Source organism: Meleagris gallopavo, chromosome 8 (assembly GCF_905368555.1).
Source record: "Meleagris gallopavo chromosome 8, MGAL_WU_HG_1.1, whole genome shotgun sequence".
Classification (NCBI taxonomy): domain Eukaryota; kingdom Metazoa; phylum Chordata; class Aves; order Galliformes; family Phasianidae; genus Meleagris; species Meleagris gallopavo.
Window position 1 is genome coordinate 23159291 of NC_139411.1, and position 19365 is coordinate 23178655.

Sequence of the window (19365 nt, forward strand, 5' to 3'; positions counted from 1 at the left end):
ACTACCACCAAAACCAGGAGAAGGTAAGTTTGAAACTTTAGAAGTACACTTTCTCTTTACTGGGAGCTGGTAAGCTTCTTTTTGCTTATATCTGGTTCCATTCTCTCAGTAAGGTTAAGTAAAACTCACACAGTGGTACAAGTGGAAGGCTCCCTCCCCCCCTTTATAAAGTGCAGCGAATACGTGGGTGATCCTGCAAGAAAGTGGAGAAGAAAACAGAAAGTGGTACTTTTATTCCAAGAAAGATAGAGTTCCATGCTCTGGAGAAGTGCTTGGTTTGGAAGATTCCTCATCAGATTCCAAATGCAACTTCAAAATGTGAAGTGAGGTTGATTTTTCCCCCCCCCCTCTCACCAGACCAAAGCTAAAAAGATGCTGCTAGTGGTGATATTTCAAAGAACTAGCACTAACATCCAGAAGCTCCCAGAACTTCCCTAGAAGTCTTCCTCCAGTACTAAACCCTGCTTACAGGGGAGAGAGGAGACTACACCAAGCACTTTTCCAGCACACATCTCTGATCTCTTTGGTCATCTCTGATCTCTCTGGAATTCTTTTTTGGCTCTTAATAGCCCTGAACGTATCCCTTGAATTTGCGGAGGTAGGAAAGACTGAGTACAGATGCACTCAAAGTTAAAACACAACAGATGTGAACTTTGCCAGTCTGCACAAGCAGTCACGCTACAGAATTACACATAATTATTTGCCTTATTTGCCTATCATTTTTTGAGGTGCCTAAGCGTGGCTCCAAGACACCCTCAATCTGTCATATATGACATACACATCAGAACTCTGAAGCTTCAGCCTCTCTCTAGCAGTGTACAGAGGGAGAAAGACCCCGGGGAGCACTCAGGTGCACAAAAGCGGAGGCAGCAGCATGGTATTTGGTGTGCCCTTGGGGCTGTTGCCATAGGAAGCTATTCATTCACCTCGACTCTGCTGCCTGTTGACTATCCCGCCCAGCGTCCATCGCCGGTCCAGGCGCCTCAGGTGAGCCTTGCGTCGCTTAGAAACTAGTTTGGAACATGGATGGAAACATAAAAGGAAAAAAAAAAATGGTGGGAGGGTGAGAAATAAAAACAAAACATGGCATTTACAAGCACCAGTCTTGTTAAACAAACAGATTAGGTGGGAGGCAGAAACCGGTTTAGCTGACATAGCACAGTGAAACAAGTTAGACTCTTGAGCCTGAGAAATAGAAATCATCTAGAACTGTCAAAAATTGCTAGTGTTGCTACTGGCTTTAAGAAAAATATGAAAAAACACACATATACCCAAAAGCAAACTGCACAACAGAGGAAAACTTGTCCATGGTGACTGCAGTAGCAGGTCAGATCAATATCACACTGCTGTTGCATCTCCTAATCAGGCTGAAGGGTCTTTGAAGAATTCAGTAGTTCATTCCATGCAACAGTCAAAACCAGAGCTCTAACCCTCTCTAAGCAAATTATCATGTTAAAAAAAAATCCAAGTAGAAAAACAAAGAATATGGCTTCTCATACGTGAGCACACTTAACAGCACTCAGGAACTGAACTCAACTGGAGACTGACGTCTCCTTGATTGCAACATATGACTCATAAGTACTGCCACAGATAACATTCATTATTCAAACCTCAATTTCTAATATATTGATTAAAAATATAAGGAAATAAAAACTTATTTTGATAACTAACCTGTTTTTGAGCAGGCTCAAGAAGCTAACAAGCTAGAAATGTGAATTAGTTCCGCACTCCAACAATAATTTATGCTTCAAATATAAACAAAGATGAAGGATTTATGGAAATGACACTGTGAGAGCAGCTGTGCACAGAGGACACCACTTGTTTTCCAGATTGCATACATGGAACTGAACTTCAGTTCCTTTGACTACTTGTGAAGATGTGAACACAGAACATTTGGATTTGCACATAACCTTGACACTTTCCTTTTTCCATGCTTCCAATGGAAGGCCTTCCTTCCTATTGGAAGCATGCTTGGTGCTATCAGATTAATGCAAAAGCTGTTCATCAGCTAATTCCTTTATGTTGATTCTGAAGTCATTTTGGGAATATGCTCTCAGACTCATGAGAGCAGACACCGTGGGATTCCAGAACTGCGCTCCAGAGGCAAGTAGGAACAGCAAAATGATTTGATCAGGGGAAGGATTGGCTGTTCAAGTAAAAAAAATATTAATTAACTTACCCAAACAAGCCTCTGCCCTCTCCCCCCCAACATCCCATTGTTAGCCACCAGAAGGGTTATTTGTCAAAAAGTGTCTAATCCTTTCAGGGGATTATTTCAGAATGCTTATTTAACAGCTTCTGTGGCTGCAAATGTTTCTCTGTATTGCTTTCCAAATGTTTTCCAAACTTCGTAAGAGGCTCTTGCTCTAACCACAGGCCCAGGTAGCAGCTGACTGTTTGCCCTCATCCTATAGAAAGATGTTGTGCAGGCTCAAATACAAGGAGGAAACACTTCTGCCATATACACTCTGCACACACAGACTGGGGCACTTAATGCAACCCAATCAGTTTTATTGGAACCCCCTTCACCTGCTTACTGAGAGTTGGCCAGTTGTCTGTGAAAGTACCTTTGGTTTTACACGTTCACAGAATCATAGAATCGCTCACGTTGGAAAAGACTTAAAGATCATCAAGTCCAACTGCAACCTAATCATATTACCCTAACTCTAACAACTCTTCACTAAATCATGTCCCTGAGCACCACATCCAAATGGTTTTACAACACATTCAGGGATGATGACTCAACCATCTCCCTGGGGAGCCTATTCCAGCACTTAACAACCCTTTCTGTAAAGAAGTTTTTCCTGATATCCAGCCTAAACTTAGCCTGGCACAACTTGAAGCCATTTCCCCTTGTCCTTCAAGAGTTGGTCTTTCCTTATCATAGAATTGTACAATAAGGAAAGACTAACTCTTGAAAAAAGCCTTTCCTTTCTACTAATAAATATTAGGAGGACATTTCACTACGTGGCAAGGAGAATAGCTCTAGTAAAGAAAAAAACCAAAGCAAAAGGAGGGAAAAAGAACAAAAGAAGCCTCAGCTTGTGGTTAATAACATAGAACAAAGTTGCTGAAAAGCAAAGAAAAGCTGGGCACATCAAAGCAGCTGTGGAGGTAACACAATTAGATTTGTCACTGGGATGGAACTGAACATGAGAAGAATGGTCTCAGGTTTCAGTGTATCTGGATTTGCAGTAAGACAGGGAATGTGACTGCTGACCATAGCTGAGGAGAGCAATGTAGCAGATTAAAGAGGGCCGAGAAGAAGATAAGAAACATTTGATGGATTTTCCATTACCAAGACTGACTGTCATGCAGCAACAACCCTGTGCAGAATACACTCCAGAGGGCAACATGAAAGGAAGAGATCTTAAAATGAAAGCAGTTAAAGCAATAAGGCTGTCAAGCACGCGCCATATTTAAGAGTCAGGAAAAGGGAGGCAGCTACAGATCAACAGACAAGACATTCTTCAACTCTTTCAGAGAACAGCAGTAAGTTGTTTGTTCTTTACCAGCAGGAACTTCACTAACTGCTTTTGCATCTGCTAAAACGTTGTGTCATAGCAGATTGGTTCCCTGTCTACCAGTAGGTCTCTAAATCCTAAGTGACCCAGGATATGGGTAGCTTTGAGCAGGGAAAAAAGAGTTAGAGCCAAAGATTTCAATAAGCCATAGATATCACTCCTGATGTCCAGCACAAAATAATGTTATGGCTGTTAGCTATCTTAATGGGCAGAATCATCCCAACACATCTCAAACGTATCTGACAGAAAGGTCTGTTTGTTTTCTACACACATTGTGGAATAAGCATCATGTCAAAAACACCTACAAATTTAGCTAGAGATTCATTAGAATGGAGCAAATAATAATAAAAGTGTCCTTTGTACACAGTTACTACATGAAAAGTCCATTAAGATGTGGTTAGTCTTTCATAATGGAAAAGGGGAACACGTGAGGCTGTACTATTCCATTTCTGGAACCTGAATAAGCATCTTTAGCCAAAAACCAGTGCTGCTGAATACATATACATGACAAATGGTATCTCATTTTTAGCAGAATATGACCTCCGCACACTCACAGACCACAGTAAGCAGCAGTTAAGCTAGTTTCAAGGATTTACTTAAAAAGTGTAATGAGAAGCCGCCATTGAAGTTGAACCTCTTTTTAATTGCCTGTGGCTTCAAAAAGCAGCATCTTCCAATTAACAGCTCTCATTTGTATAATTTCTGAAGATAGGCCATGCAAGTTCTCTCCTTCAGTAGCCAACACAATCCAAGATCTCTACAAGAACATAATGCTTGGACTTGCACAAAAGTTGTTTTCATATTGTTTAAGAGTACTAAAACGAACATCATTTCTTTAGAACCTTTGTTACAGTGACAGTATGAGTCACAAAGGGATTACAGGCATGTACTTTTCCCCAGTTTCTTCTGCAACAATTTATGTACTGATACAAAAAAGTCAGAAAAGTTCTGTAGTGGCTTAGCAGCCACAAATGGTGGTAAGAGCCTTCATAGTTGTTTCCTACAGGTGGAAAAGCATAAAGCACAGCAAGTACCAGTTTCCCCTCGATAACAAGAAGACTTTCCATACCTTCCCCAGTTTTGGATGTGTTGATGTCAGAATCATCTCTGGTTCCATTTTGGGATTCCAAGTACGTAGCAGGGACCCAGCCCTGCTCCTCTGCAGTGCTCACAAACCACCATCCTACAAAAAGAAGCAAAAGAAGTTGCTCAGTCAACAGTAAGAGCAAGAATAGTGAGATGCTACTGAGAAACAGGTATAGAGTCAGAAAATTTAGAGTAGGTTTAAATCACTCTGAATCCTCCTAGAAAGAGGCTGTTTCTATCAGATGCTCTCACAGTGCCAGATGAGTGCACAAGCAAGTCACAAAAATAAAGAAATAATTGTTAAGGATCAGTTTCTTTTTAGAAATCTGAAATCTACCCATAACGACTGATTTGAGTTATTCAGTTCGTTCTCTCAAAGTTTTTGCAATGTGTACATCTACAGACTTGAAAGACTTCCTCAGCACTGGGGAAATGAAGGAGATAGCACAAATCCTGATATGGTGCATCACCAAAAGAAAAAAAAAAAAAAAAGGAGTTAGAAAGAGTAACAGAAGGGCACACATTTCAGATTAGGCTATAAGTGCTTCTAGCACACTTATCACTGTGGCTGTTATTCAACAATCATGACCAGAATTCAACACTCCAGGAAGTACTGCTTAGAAATAAGAGGAGAAAACAACAACTGAAACATGACTTCAGGCTGTAAGCACAAGCTATTTGCCTTCTCATCTGAACCTCCATGTTTCCATCACCGTTTATAAAAAACATCAATGACAATGAACTCTATTGAGACAGCCTTTAGGTCACAGCTATGGATGGTTCACCTACAATATTATTCATCCAACTTTTAGTTAAGTGCATCCCTGTTGTAACTATCCTTGCCTCTTTTCTTCCTTGGCTGCATTCAGTTATAGAGTCTTGTGTTAAGCTCAATGTAAAGCTGCTCACCCAACAAACCGTGGCTCTCAGTTCCAAGTAGAACTACATTTTGCTCCCGTCAGGTAAGGACAGGGTTAAAATACAGGACAACAAAAAGCTAAGAAAGCAATAGAAATGTTTTATTTTCTATAATATCTCCCCAAAAATGCAAGCTGATTTGTCAGAATAGCTATTGTTCAACACCAGTTTCAGAGCCTTCCCAAAGGGAGATGAGAAAGCAATTATTTCTGCACAAGTGCTTCAAAACTGTTTACATACTTTAATGGCCATCATAAAACCAAGAAATTTCACAGGAACCTGAACCTGTCTGTAATGAGCTAAGACAGAGACAAGCTGGGCTGGTTTGTAAATAGATGGGGCACAAACTTAATAAATTTATGGCAAATCACAGACTCATGTGGTGGCCATACAGCCCTTCTGCAACCCTTCTCCCCCCACATTCATATCAAAATTTGTTAGGGAAGATTCTACTGGAAGACAGGATTTAGAATTCCTCATTTTCCTTCCGAGCCTGCTGCAGGGAGACATGTGGCCCAAGGAACAAACCCCCTCGCTTGTCACAGCACAGCTGCTAGGTTGCTTTATTTATTTACCCTCCAAGCTTAGACACAGCTTTCCATTTTCTGGCCCAGCAGAGGGTTGGAAACTTTGCTTCATGAAGCTCATGGTTGGAAAGTTTAAATTTAGTTATTCCTCCTCAGCAGGAGGTGGATTCTCCTGCCACGAAGGCCACAGCAACAAGCACTCAGAATCTGCCAGAGAGTTTCAAAAATGCATCTTCACGGTTGTTCCTCATTTACCAGTAATGTATTGACATGGGTAGCAAACACAGTTCAGTACATGCTTGTAATCAAGCACAAAAAGAAGAAATGTCCAAATGGATACTCACAAGAAAAATGTGGAGTTTTAGAGTGGACAGGCAGGAATTGCTAAGGTAGCTCATACTTTACAAGGTAAGAAATCTGAATTATGATGGCACACCTTAGACATATCCTTTACCAAAAGGAAATAACAACATATGGCAAAAACTTAGAGCCTCCTAGAAGAAGGTGGCTGAAGGGCAGGTAAGTGCCACGATGCAGCTTGTGCATGACACCCACAACTTGCGGAAAGCAAATCTGCCAAGCTGTTAATGCCGTAGCTTGCTCTGCACTACCAATCCATCAAAAATATGATGGCAGCTGCTATTTGGCCCCACCAGCACCACCTATTTATTTATTTATTTAGCAAGTTCACAGTTACTGGTCTACATGCAAGTTAACCAGATTGGCCTTTGTTTGCAGAAAGTTAAGACTAAAATAAGCCAACTACTGCTTGTTCCCCCCCTGCCATCTTTCCAAAACCATCATGGTATTGCAGAAACGCTGTTAGAAAATTTACTGTTGAAACAGAACAAAACACTGCATTTATTTTGAGTTTTCTCTCTATGCTGGAGTTTAGCTCGACTTCACAATTCATTATTAGAACCATTCTACAGCAACATCTGCATGGAATTATGTAAAGTTATCTGTGTGCGCTGCCAAGCCAGTCTGAGGTTCGCTATTGCACTCACACCATCTGTAAAAATTAGGCAGTGACTTGTAGCTCGAGTTAACCCTTACAGATACCTCTGACTCTCAGACATCAACATGCAGCTCTAAAGCTGATGTGGCGTGGATGTCTAGATGGAGATTATAACCCGGCCCTCAGTCCTGGTAAGGATTCAGAGGAAGTTTCAGTCCCAGAGGAGGCAGATAGAGAATGTAGAGCCATGGCACCAAGCTCTGCTTAAGTTTTGCTGCATTATTCAAAATTGTGCCTTAATATTAATCCAGGAATATGAATTTCTAAGGTAAGCATGCAACATTCTCTCCACGTGAGTTGACTTTTTGGTTGGCATATGTCAGCATCCTTTGCTGCAATAGCCAAGATATCTCAATACTCACAAGGTCCATTTGGTTTCTGATAGCTCAGATTTTGGTATGGGATGCAAGAGTTCCACTTGTACTACAATGATGACTGTGAAACAGATTAGCAACATTTAAGAATAAGTGACCCCAAAAAAGGAAATCATAATTTTGATTTTAATTATATTCCTCGTTCTCTCACCAAAAGGCTTTAAAAATGTAGAATTAAGGAAGCAAGGGTTATTGTCAACCAACCCTACTAGAAACCACTAGAAAACAGTTATAGGACTATATTTTGTGAAAGTTTCGCTTATGTTGACCCTCACCCATCTTTGCTTCCATATTGTCCATTTCTCCACACAGACAGGAAAATTTAGGGTTTGAACAAAAGTATCTTATGAGATGCAACAAAAAAATCTTAAAAAAAGGAAAAAAAAAAAAAAGCATGATCTTGCTGAATATTGGCCTCTAGTTCTCCCCTTAGCCATTAAGTTCTCTGCAGATCTTTACCGTCAATTTTTAGATTAACCAAAATAAGCAAGGGCAGCAAAGCTGTAAAAAGGGAATAGGAATCTCTCCTGCATGAGTGGACAACACGTTCTTCTAAACAAACACTTGAGTAACACTCCACCTCTCAAGAGTCTTGGAAAAACCACACTTAAGCAGCAGTTTGGTACATTTGACATGTGCTCTTTGCACTTCAGAGAGCTGCTACCTTTTAAGTCCTTTTGCCTTAGATCAAGAAATCTCAAAAGACAGTTCCAACAACTTGAGCTGCCCTGCAAAGCAGTACTAGATGCTATCAGGCTTCTTCAAACATGGCACACAGACGTTTTCTCGCCAACAGCTGACTATTTTCATTCAGAGATGTTATCTGCTTTTTTAAAGAATAGCTCGGTGTGAGTATTGCTGTACAGATGCAGGCACTTGCTTTTTCCTCCCCTTTGGAGCTCTTACTTCCCACACAGTGCATGTATATTTGATACACATAGAAAAGTCAGTTATAATTGCTTTGGACAGACCTCCAAAGAACATGCAGAAGAAGAAAGACATCAGAAGTAGCATTTCGCATGAGGGATTTTCTGCAGTAAGCATATTCCCACACCCACTTCCTAAAATTTCACTGCAGTGTCCATATAATGTTACTTATTACCATTGTACATGCTGGCTCTTCTCTCTGCACCGGGCTGCTTATTCACACACATTTGGCAACAGTACCTGGTTGACAGCACTGAAATCACATGAAATAAGGCCAGTGCCTGATTTCAGAGCATTTTACATGCTTGTGATTCACAAAGAAGCACCTTTCTGTTATATATGGGCATACATACAAGAGGTCTTCCTCACATGGCCCTTACTGTGGTTTAGGGTATAGAGGTCCATATGTGAGTCACTGCACAGCAGACTGAAGCTGTCATCTCTGGGTGAATTATTAAAGTCAGTGAAATATTAAAGGCAGCTTTCATCTTCAAACACAGGGTTTCTCAGCCTGTGTGCACCACAGATTTTACTGCAGCCACCATTCAGCCATAAGCAAGGTTTACCTCCTTCTAAAGATGGAAGCAGGGCTCAAACAAAGGATGTTCTAAAGGAAGAAAGATGTGCTTGTACCAGACATCCCACTGGAACATAATGAAGATTCACAGCACAGATTCACAGCCTTTTATGTGCCATACCAAACCAGACTGGGCCACGTTTTAGGATTTCAGCTCAACTGCGTGTTGTGATCCTTCCAACCGGTGCAACTCCTAGAGCTGCATCCCAAAAACCAGTATCTATGCATTTCCAGGGGCAAATCCACTTCCAAGTGGAAGCCTCATTTTGCAAAAGCAGTCATGCATACAAGGGTTCTAATCTAACTGGCAACTATTGTGGTTGACGTCTAGGTACATACAACTTCAGGAGTAAACAAAAACCAAATCCACTACAGCCTATACTATTGCTCTTCTCCAAGACGTTTTCAAATTTGCTGAGGAAATACCCCAAGAACCTTACATAGCTCTGGTTAGGCAGCAGAGTTGCTAGATTTCTCATGTGAGAGAAAAGAGAAAGGTGTCTTGCCTGCAGTTCCTCTTCTGGTAGTCCAGCATAGGAGAAAACCTGTCAGCTGCCCAGGTAACTGCAATTTCTATATGAGCCATGAAACAGGTTTTCTATTAGACCACCAAAAGCTGAATAGAGAACTACAAACATAGAAACTCTAGTACTGCTGTTTTTTTTTTGTTTGTTTGTTTTTTGAAGGAATGTGAGCATTCTCTCTCTCAAAGAAAATACTTAAGTTTGGAGAGTCAAAGACAGTCAAGAGTCAACACATGTAATACTGAAGAAAGTGGTTGCACAGCCCAGAGCCTTACTTCAGCATTTTACAAGAAACCCTACACCAAGATAACAGCAGCTTCAGCTTAAGAGCATCACTTAAGAGCCCTGTGAACCCAAAGCAAATATAGAATGCACAGGAGACACTTTTCTCTCTCCCACCTTTTTAAAGGAATCTGAATGCTAAGTTGTGTTTTCAAGGTAAAGGCTACAGCAGTTTGGCTTAATTTGGTGATGGAAACAAATGTCTGAGGAGAGGGCTTCCTAAGGAGAGGGAAGAGATGGGAAGTAGGAGGTGGGGACCTCTGGATGGCTGGTCTCTGCTGATATAATTTTTTTTGGCTATTAACAGAACAGCACTTCGCCTTATGGAGCTAAAAGTCAGAACAGAAGGCTAAGAACTGAGACCAGGGTTTGCTGTTCTCCAGCAATAGCTGATAGTAATAGCTAAACAGTTAATACTTAAGGCTCAGCAGCAGCACAGGGAATTGAATTCCTTGCACTACTTCAGTTATTACTGAATTCAGAGAAATGAGAAATGAATCCCAAAGTCTGTGTGGTGTTACAAGTGAAAGAGTTGTTTTTTCCTTGTAATAACCACCTGTTAAGGTAACTAGTTGCTTCCAGTCTATGTGGTTATGGACTTGCTATCCCAATCCTTCCAGTTAGCCATCTTTTTCCACCCCTACTACCAATCACATGAGCTTGGCAGATAGAAGCTCTTCAGCTGTGCTTTTAGTACATCTCCCCCTTGCTGCTATACTCAGTTCTTTTGGTTGCAGAGCTAGCTGGCATGAAGGATGCACTACATGTGAATAAAATATCTTAATTATTGCTGTCACACAAGTTTTTCCTGGACCAAGAGTAGCTAAGCTGCCTAGGTGTGTACATAAGTGCTCAATTGAGAGCCCCCAAGTGAATCTCAGATTCTGGCTTAAATATCTAGCTTGCCTGGATTTCTTCCACATCACATTATATGCACAAACATATGTAGAAATTCACACCCTGACCTCTGCATTCAAATAAGTATAATTCTAGTCTTCTACTGGGATTGGAGCTGTATTTTCTTGTACTTCTGGAATAAGCAGAAATGTTTAGAACATGGGAAAAATTCATGGGAAAAGCAAAAACTGGATAATATACAAATCAGCTCTAATACTTTATGGGTTACATCACCAGTAGAGACGATGGATATTCGGAGTCTTAGACAACGAGGAAATACCATATTACTGTGTTTGTTCAAATCTTATATGCAAGTAGGTGGTAAGTCGTCCAGAGGTACACATTTGGAAAAATACTTACATACTTATCTCTTATTATAATAGGGAATTTATGCACGTACATGTAAGTGTAAAATGCTCTGTTTATCTTAGCATTCTGATAACATTAAACTCCCCTTGTGCTGGATCTGCAGCTATTTGCTATGGCTCAGTAGATACCTAAGGGCTTCCCCTCCCTGTTTTTTTTTTTGTTTGTTTTGTTTTGTTTTAAGAAAAAAAGACCTCAAGCTCATGTATTGACACAGCTGGAATGAAGGAATCTGCCAAACACGTTCTCAAAAATTGGCACGTACATCCACGAGGCCATTGTATAATCCAGTACAAATTACACCAGTTGTGTCCTTAAAGCAAGGAAATAAATGCACTATTACATTAACAGCTATGCAAAAGTCTTGGAAACCTCCTGCAAATCCCAGGCAAAGTCCCACCAAGCTCTATATCACCAGCTTTCCCCAAATTATCAAGTACCCTGGGCTCTCAAGAGAGAAGCAGAAGAAAGTACCACTAGCTTTTCCAGTTGCAAAAAAATAGTCATCATGCCCAAACGTTGGCCAGCATCACAGGCTACTGAGGGCTGAAAGAGAACAGAGCAATGAAAAAGCCAGCAGATTGCAAGTTGCAAAAAAGTAAAGATATTTCCAGTTTCAAATATACTAATGCCTTCTGATAATAAATTTAATAGAGTCTTTCCCTTCCTGCTTTACTTAGTTTCATGAACACCTCATAATGAAACTGTCTGCAGTGTGCGCATTCCATATAAACCAAGCAGTTTGTGCTTCACAGCCTTTGCTCAATACAGAAACAAAAGGAACTAAGAGAGGAGTATTTTTCTCAGAGGAACTATCAGTCATGACAAGGAACAAAGCTTTCTTTTGGTGGGCATACTGTACTGCATAGGCAGCCTGGCTACAGCTGTCAGCCTGTGAATGCCAAGTACTGCTCAGTAACAGAGCAAAACAAGATCCACCATAAACAAAAAGCTTTCAGAAGGCTACTGACTTGCACTGGTATGCTGGCCAGCCTGATCCTGTTATGCGACCTGTAGAACCAACCTAGGTATTCCAGAAAATACTTATTGCAGATTTTCCTTTTTCCATCTAATTGGCTTGGAAACAGGACTTCCTGCCTGACCTTCAAGTCTGATTGCAATACAGATTAGTTTTCTCTTTCTTTTCCTCGATCTTCTGTCTCTTGTAAAGTGACAGATCTACACTTCCTCCTCAGCAAAGAAATCTTTGATTGTAGTAACCACAAGATAAGATTGCTAGAGAGCACACTGACTTAATAGCCAGTACAAAAAGCTGTGTGTGGGGTCTGTACGGGCACCATGTGGTACCTGTACAGTGCCTTCTTCTCTTGTTACACGAGCCCTCAGAAGTTAACCAGTGAGGATGCCAACTACAGCCTCTCTCTTTCAGTACAGCTTCTCTAATCATTCAGGTCATTCATGGGCCACTTTCCTTGCTGTGTCCTTAATTACAGCCTACAGGCTTTCATCTCTACTTCCAATAGGACTTCTGTTTTTTATCTACTTAGTGCTTTTACTGTTAGGAAGATCCAGCCCAAGTAGGGAAGCCAAACAATAAGTCCTCCCTTGCCCTACTCAAACCCTGTTCAGCCATCTCCTCTCCATTAACACATCATTTCTACATTTACACCTACTCTATAGATCTGAGTGAGGGTTCAGTGAACCTGCCAAAATGATATCATGGACTCCATGTCTGTAGCCATTAGTAACATAAAGAATCCCCAGCTCCAAGTGAGTTTGTTGAGGTGTGGATAGAGAAAGATTGATGCAAACAGTGCACAACATGCAGATCCAGGTGGTCACTCAGAGGCAGCAAAAGAGCAACCCACTGCCTTCAGAAAGCTATGCCTGCAGAAGATTTCCCAGAGCCAACAGTTAGTTACAGTGAAAGCATGCAAACAGATGGCTTTCCACCCCATAGGAGCATCTCAGCCCCAGGATCCAATGGAGACTCTCATTACCAGTTGTGAGGTTGTGTTTTCTGTGGTCAGCCAACAGGGTGCAATAGTCAAACTTGCATGTAATTTCCCTTACCTTCACAGGACTTAATCTTAAAGCAAACATATTTTGTGTCCAAGCTCTCTCTAGGAAAACACGAATAAGCTTTCAAATGGGTCTCATGGTAATCCTGTTCCAAAGATTACAAATTACTTCCTACTGGTTTAAAATGTTACAGACCCCCAGACCCAGCAGATAGGAGACAGCCTTCACAGGCAGCAGAGAATAGCCAGTATTCACATCCCACACAGACTGACAAGTTGTTTTCCTTTTAATTTCTTTTTATGAGGTCTTCATAGAATGAGATGTCATTTGCTTACTGAGAAATCCTCAAAGCCACACGGATTCAGGAAAAAGAGAGACTGTAGACAAGAAGTGATCCTAGCATAGTACAAAACAGCACTCCAGGTGCTAGAGTTGCATAAGTATCCCATATTTCAGTCAAAAATACAGCAGCCACTTCTGAGACAGACCAGTAACTTCAGGGCAGAATCCAGCAGCACTGGACAAGAGCTTGAAGCAAGGAACAAAGACCATACTATATCCAGCAGTGATATTGGCTCAGTCTGAAGTACAGTTGGGCTACCTAGCTAAAGACACTGCCTTTTACAAACAGCTCTGGAATCCTTCAGAGCCATGAAGCTCCTCCTGCTAAAGGAAGGGAGACACTTTGGTCTCCTGGTCCCCAGCTCAGTTGTGTAGAGCAGCACCACACAGCACTTGGCCATCTCAGAAATGGCCATTTCCATATGCTGCCTGTTCCCTGAAGCTCTGCTTTCCAAACACAGCTTCTGTCCAGCTCTATTTATTAGATCTGGCAAGACTGTAGCCCAGATGGTACATTATCACAAATACTGATGTTAGAAGCTGAACGCTCTGCTCGCCCTCAGACACCACTTCATTGCTTTCCTCCTGAGCTTCATTCAAGCCATGTTTCTACAGTGACCCCGGGAGCTGAGCCTCAAAGAGCTGCCTGCACAGGGCAGCAGGAAATGACAGCTTCGGAAACGAGTACCAGAGTGATGAATAGCAGGCTACAGAGCTCCCTGAGCTAGCGGGCTGCCAACTAATGAGCTGCGTTGCATTGGACAAGGACATACATGGCAAGTAGTATCACCCACATTCCCCAGAAGAGATTACAAACCCACTTCAGTATTTTCAGAAGGCTTTTTCTAAACCTCTCTGAAATTTAGAAACTTACAGGCATGTTACTATGTTTTGCTCAGCTGGACTGACCCATTTTGAGCTGCTGGAGGAAAATCAAAAGAAAAAAATAGAGAAAAAAAACAAGGAAAGATTTGCCTTTTTACCTTTAATTGTGATATGAATATCCAGGCTATAGGAATAGCCTGTGCAGGTGGAAACAGAAGAGGACATTCACCTTTAGGAAGGGGAAACCTGAGCTTATCTATGCAGAATTGAAAACCAAACAGGAGTTAGCAGGGTTTCTGCTTCCATTAGCTCAAACAAAAAGGTGCACTGGCAGTGTAAGAAGAGAAGGTGAATACACAGAGGCTGCTGAGACAGAAACTTCTGATAAGATGCTCATCTTCTCTCTCAACAGAAAGCACTTCTATGCTGCAGAAAATATTTAGCTTAGCCGCTGGGTAGGAAGAATGCATGAGCATCTCCACAGGGTTTTTGCTATATGGCAGTAAGAGTTTCCTTACAGCTTGCTTAGCTGTGTCACCTGGGACACTGACTTTAAAGGGAGGTATTTAGCCTTTGGTGCTCTATACTGATCTGAGAAGCAGCCTAGACCCAGAGAGAACTGCTCCATTTCAAGACTAAAAGCCCCTCATGAAGCCTTGCACTATAGAAGCAACAACTACTTTCCTATTATTCAGAGAAAGGCTGGCTTGCCACCTGTGTCAGTTACCACTTTGACTCCAGAAAGGCACAGTCAAGTATGCAATAAGTCAGAATTCCAATATTTAAATGTTCTCCTTTCTGTCTCTTCAAGCTTAATCAAACAGAACACAGATTTGCTGGCAATAATCACTGAAGTGATCTGATACTAAGTAAGGGTCAGCCATGCAAATTAATGAAGCGAGATTCAGAAAAACTGCTTATCTCCATGTATTTTACAGAGCTGAAACAAGACAAATATAACACTGTGAGGCTTATTCCTTTCCATTAAGAACAGATCAACCATGAAATAAGGGTAGGAATAACGCTGTCCTTGGGTGAAAAGCAGAGGTTTGCAGACCCTCCATTAGGAATACACATGCATTACACAATACAGACCCACTTAAAATAAATAAGCAGCACAGCAAGGGATTACCTAAACCTGTTAGATGGATGACACAGAGGCACAAAGTTTATCTTTTCAACAGACAGTCACTTAAGCTACCCTATGAGTGACTGCAACATCAAGCCTTTCCCTCTCCTCAGTCCAACGCTACCAAAAGAGGACACATTAGACTGTCTGGACACCCTGCTGCCAGTGCATCACACTTTCTTTACTTAGGCAACTATTTTTCTGGAATCACTCCAATGCCAACATCATAGAAAACTGAAATTCTGGCAAGCTGCAGATCTCTAGGTGCTTTTAACTCTGAGTAACAGCTGGCTAGAAGACAGGAGCACCATTAGCACATCCAAATACTGATGGAGTACACCAAGAACAGGTTTAGTTGGTTTGTGTTTGCTCTCCCCATCAGAGCTCAAAGCTGAGTGGCATCTGATGTGTTCTGGAAAGCCTTCGAGAAGCAATACCTCTTTAAGACTGCTAATGGGAGGTGGACTAGCTCTGGGGAATTCTCTGCAGAAGAATTGAGAACCAAACCGATTCTTTTCAAGGGGGAAGATTTTTCCTCCCCAAAATCTTACTTCCCTTCCCCTCCCCCACCATCCAATTTTGAACAGTGTTCCCTTTGTCTAACACTTCTGTAGACAACCATTCTCTGGAGACAAGGCCTAAATGTCTAGCACAACAGGACCCTGATCTCAGCTGGCCCTTAGGCACTGCCATAAAAAAAAAACAGATCATAGAGGCATGGCTCTGGCAGTGTAAACCAGTCTGGATAGTAAATAAGTCTGGGTAGGTCTGTTCGTTGCCATACCAATTATGATGTTGGAATGCTACAAAAACTTACATACCCTGAAAATTTATGCTAAAACATCCCATTTAGCAACTACGTGAACATTTGGAGGGGTAAGCTAGAGTTCACTGCAATAAAATTGAAGGTAAGCAAAAGGGCACCTCCATCAAGAGCAACTGAGCTATTAGCACCTTTTAAGTTGACTAATGAATCGATTTGCTTCTATTTGGATGCAACAAATGATGTGTGACAGAAGGAAGGGATCTCAAGAGCACCTTTGCACCTTGCTGGTCCAAGAAGCATTTAGTCAACTCTGCTCACATTTGTTTCTTTAAGTCCTGATCTCTATGGAGAAGATAATACTTATTAAAATTCAGAGCTCGGTATGACATTTGGTATTTGCTGATGTGACTTAAAGATGTCACCATGGCTATAGTTTATTTCCAGGAGCTGTCTTTCCATATTTTCCACCAGAAGATGCAGATATCCTCCTCTTTCTTCCTTGCTTCCCATAGAAAACAGGATAAACAACACCATTAACTAATCGACTTCACATTTTCGTACTAGTTTTGACATTTTTTTCTGGGCAGCCACTTACAGTGAGTCAGGGAGCTGACTACCTTTAAGCAGAGGCAATCTCTCTGCTCCTGGCCTGTTTTCTCTACTGCTTGCCAGCTTTTACTGCCCATCACCACAAAGGAATGGAGCTACTCATTTCATGCCATTTTCACTTCTATTTTTAGAGCTCTAACAAGGTTCACACTGTAGTTTATTTATGAAAGTAGGATGTGTTTGATTTTGACCTGTATTATCCAAGCAGCTCTGGTCTCCTGTTCAGTGAAGGTATTTAGCAGGAAAGTACAATGCCCCCAAGACCACATGTCCTAGTCAGGTGGGGGCAGAGTCATAGCCTGGGTCACATTCTCACAGAAATTAAAACAAACAAACAAACAAAACAACAAACATCTGCAAAGAGGCCTTGTTACCCCACCAAGGGCCATGCCTGCACCACAGAGCAGTTAGGCGTCGATCTTACTGCTGTTCTGGGCTGCTTCTTCCAGCCTGCCTCACGTTTTCCTTCCAGCTACAACTCAGGCCTTTGGATGAGCCCATGCTTATTTATTCACAGCTCAGTTTTCCAATTCCACGACAGAGCCAAGGAAGCAAAACAGCTTCTCCAGATGAGGTCCTGAAAATTAGCTACAAAGTCCTACAGAGGAAGAGTCCTGTATATGCTCACACTCCAAACTCAATGAGGATTTGCAACAGACACAGGTATTGCTTAACTGGCAACAAAAAAAGCCAGATGAAGGTTTGTGACTGGGGAAAAAAGGAGAAACTATTAAAAAAACAACAACAACAACAATAAAACAACAAACCACCACAAATAAAAACAAACCACATGCCAATATTTCTAGTCCAAACATTTATTGTTAAAGAAACCCAAAACATGGTTTATCTACCTATAACACACCTTGGGATAACGTCAGGTTTCATGTTGGAGCTCAGGGGCTCTCTCATTTGCTGCTGAAAACCACTACTGCAACTAGATATGATAACCAACATTTCATCTAAGCGAAAGTAGCGAGGAGTAACAGAAGTGAAGGAGGAAGGGCACCCACCAGCCCTGCCTTCAATCACTGCTGTCAGACTTCAGCATACACGTGTCTCATAGCTACAAACTGCACCTGAGTCTTTAGACTATTCTTGGTTTTTAGCCTTTAGGAAGCATTGCTACTTCATTACACGAATTATTATTATTTTTTTTTTTTTAACAGTTCTTTCTGTTACACACTTGTGTAACAGATTGTGTGATCCCATACCATTATTTCTATGCCTATAACTATACCATTTAAAATGGGATTGACACAGAGACTTATTTTGCAAGCAAGATGCCTGTCTTTAACCAGCATCCAGTCTCAGGAGCACAAGGTTTAATTCATGTATAGCAAAAGACTTACTACAGAGAGGAGTTATTGATTAAAAAACAAAAAACAAAAACAAAAAAAAAAAAAACAAAAACAACAAAAAAAAAACACCACTCAAAAAGAAAGAAAAGCAGCTAAGGCACCCCCTGCCAACTTGAGCCTGCTGTAAGTTTGAAGAGAGGACAAAATGAACTTTAGTTTGACTCCTCTGTGCTCAGAATTACTGTGTGACAACGATTCCCTGCTGCCAACATACACTCCAGCTCTGAGCATGGGATGACAGTGTCCAAGCCAAACACAAGCGTGGCTAGAGAGCCTTGCAGCAGATTCAACAGTTCTTCTCTGTACTGATACAGCAAGTACATCTGGGGCACCCTGGATATGATAGGGGCACATTCCTTGGCTGAGCCAAAAGTTGTTGAGCACCACTGCAGACACCACTGATGATTATCTCTGCAGCACTGATACAGCACTTCCAGCAAATCCCCAAACTGGCAGATGGGGATTCTTGGGAATGAGAGTTGCAAAAAGCCCCAAAAGAGTTTATAATCTCTCTCAGATCATCTCAAGTCCAACAGGGAAAACATGCCAAAAACATCCGTACTTTGAATCATAACGAAGTGCTCAGTAAGAGGCTGGACTTCCTGAAAGCCAGCTGCAAGCAAAAGCAGCTCTTGGTCATCAGTGTCACCTTTGCATCCTGAGGCCAACTCAAATATGATTGTATGTGGAATAGGAGTTTAACTGGTAAAGGCCAGAGCTTTCATTCATGTATCTCTAAAATCAAGCCATTTGTTTGTTTTTAATATTAGAAAAAAATATTAGAAACTGCCCTTACAGTGATTGTATCACCTAATGAAAGAAATAAATCAGAAAAGTGAAATACAAAGTTCTTTATTATCTGTTTCTTTAAACATCAACACTCCTGTAGCTACTTTATTACCTGGACATCAAGAAAGCTAAAAAATAAAAATAAAAAAAAATCATACTGAACTGGAGTTACAGTGCAACAAACCCAAACACACTGTATCAGACTCCCTTTTGGGTCAGTACACAGTGTCATTTTCTCATTACCCCCGCTGCCGTCCCCCACAGATTTAGCAGTACATAGATTCAACAGTACAGAATGACTGTCCAGCTAACATCAGCACGTACTAGTTAAGTCACCGCTCATCTAAATCAGAGATACTTTTGGTAGGGCATCAGAAGACTTAGGAAGACAGCAGATCCATCAGCAGTGAACTCTTGCCCATGCAGCACAGCCTGGGCCAACAAAGACTCCAGCATTTTTAAGCCCCCCCACTGGTCTCACCCCAGTGTTCACACTTTGCAGTGGTTTAAAGTTCCCAAATCAGAAGCATTGCTGGATTTCCAA

General features: G+C 41.4%; 1 protein-coding gene across 10 annotated transcripts in view; it reads right to left on the reverse strand.

Annotated features, from left to right (window-relative positions):
* Nucleotides 1-19365, reverse strand: part of SH3PXD2A (SH3 and PX domains 2A) — a 232111-nt gene that overhangs the window by 30718 nt on the left and 182028 nt on the right. For 9 of the 10 annotated variants that reach the window (XM_010714665.4, XM_031554493.2, XM_085229164.1 and 6 more), the window contains 2 exons: nt 4594-4707; nt 927-1010 (listed from right to left, as the gene is read on the reverse strand). In XM_010714665.4, coding sequence (XP_010712967.1) covers nt 927-1010; nt 4594-4707 — 198 coding nt within the window. The remainder of the gene's footprint in view (nt 1-926; nt 1011-4593; nt 4708-19365) is intronic. The other variant, XM_010714667.4, reaches the window with a different exon arrangement.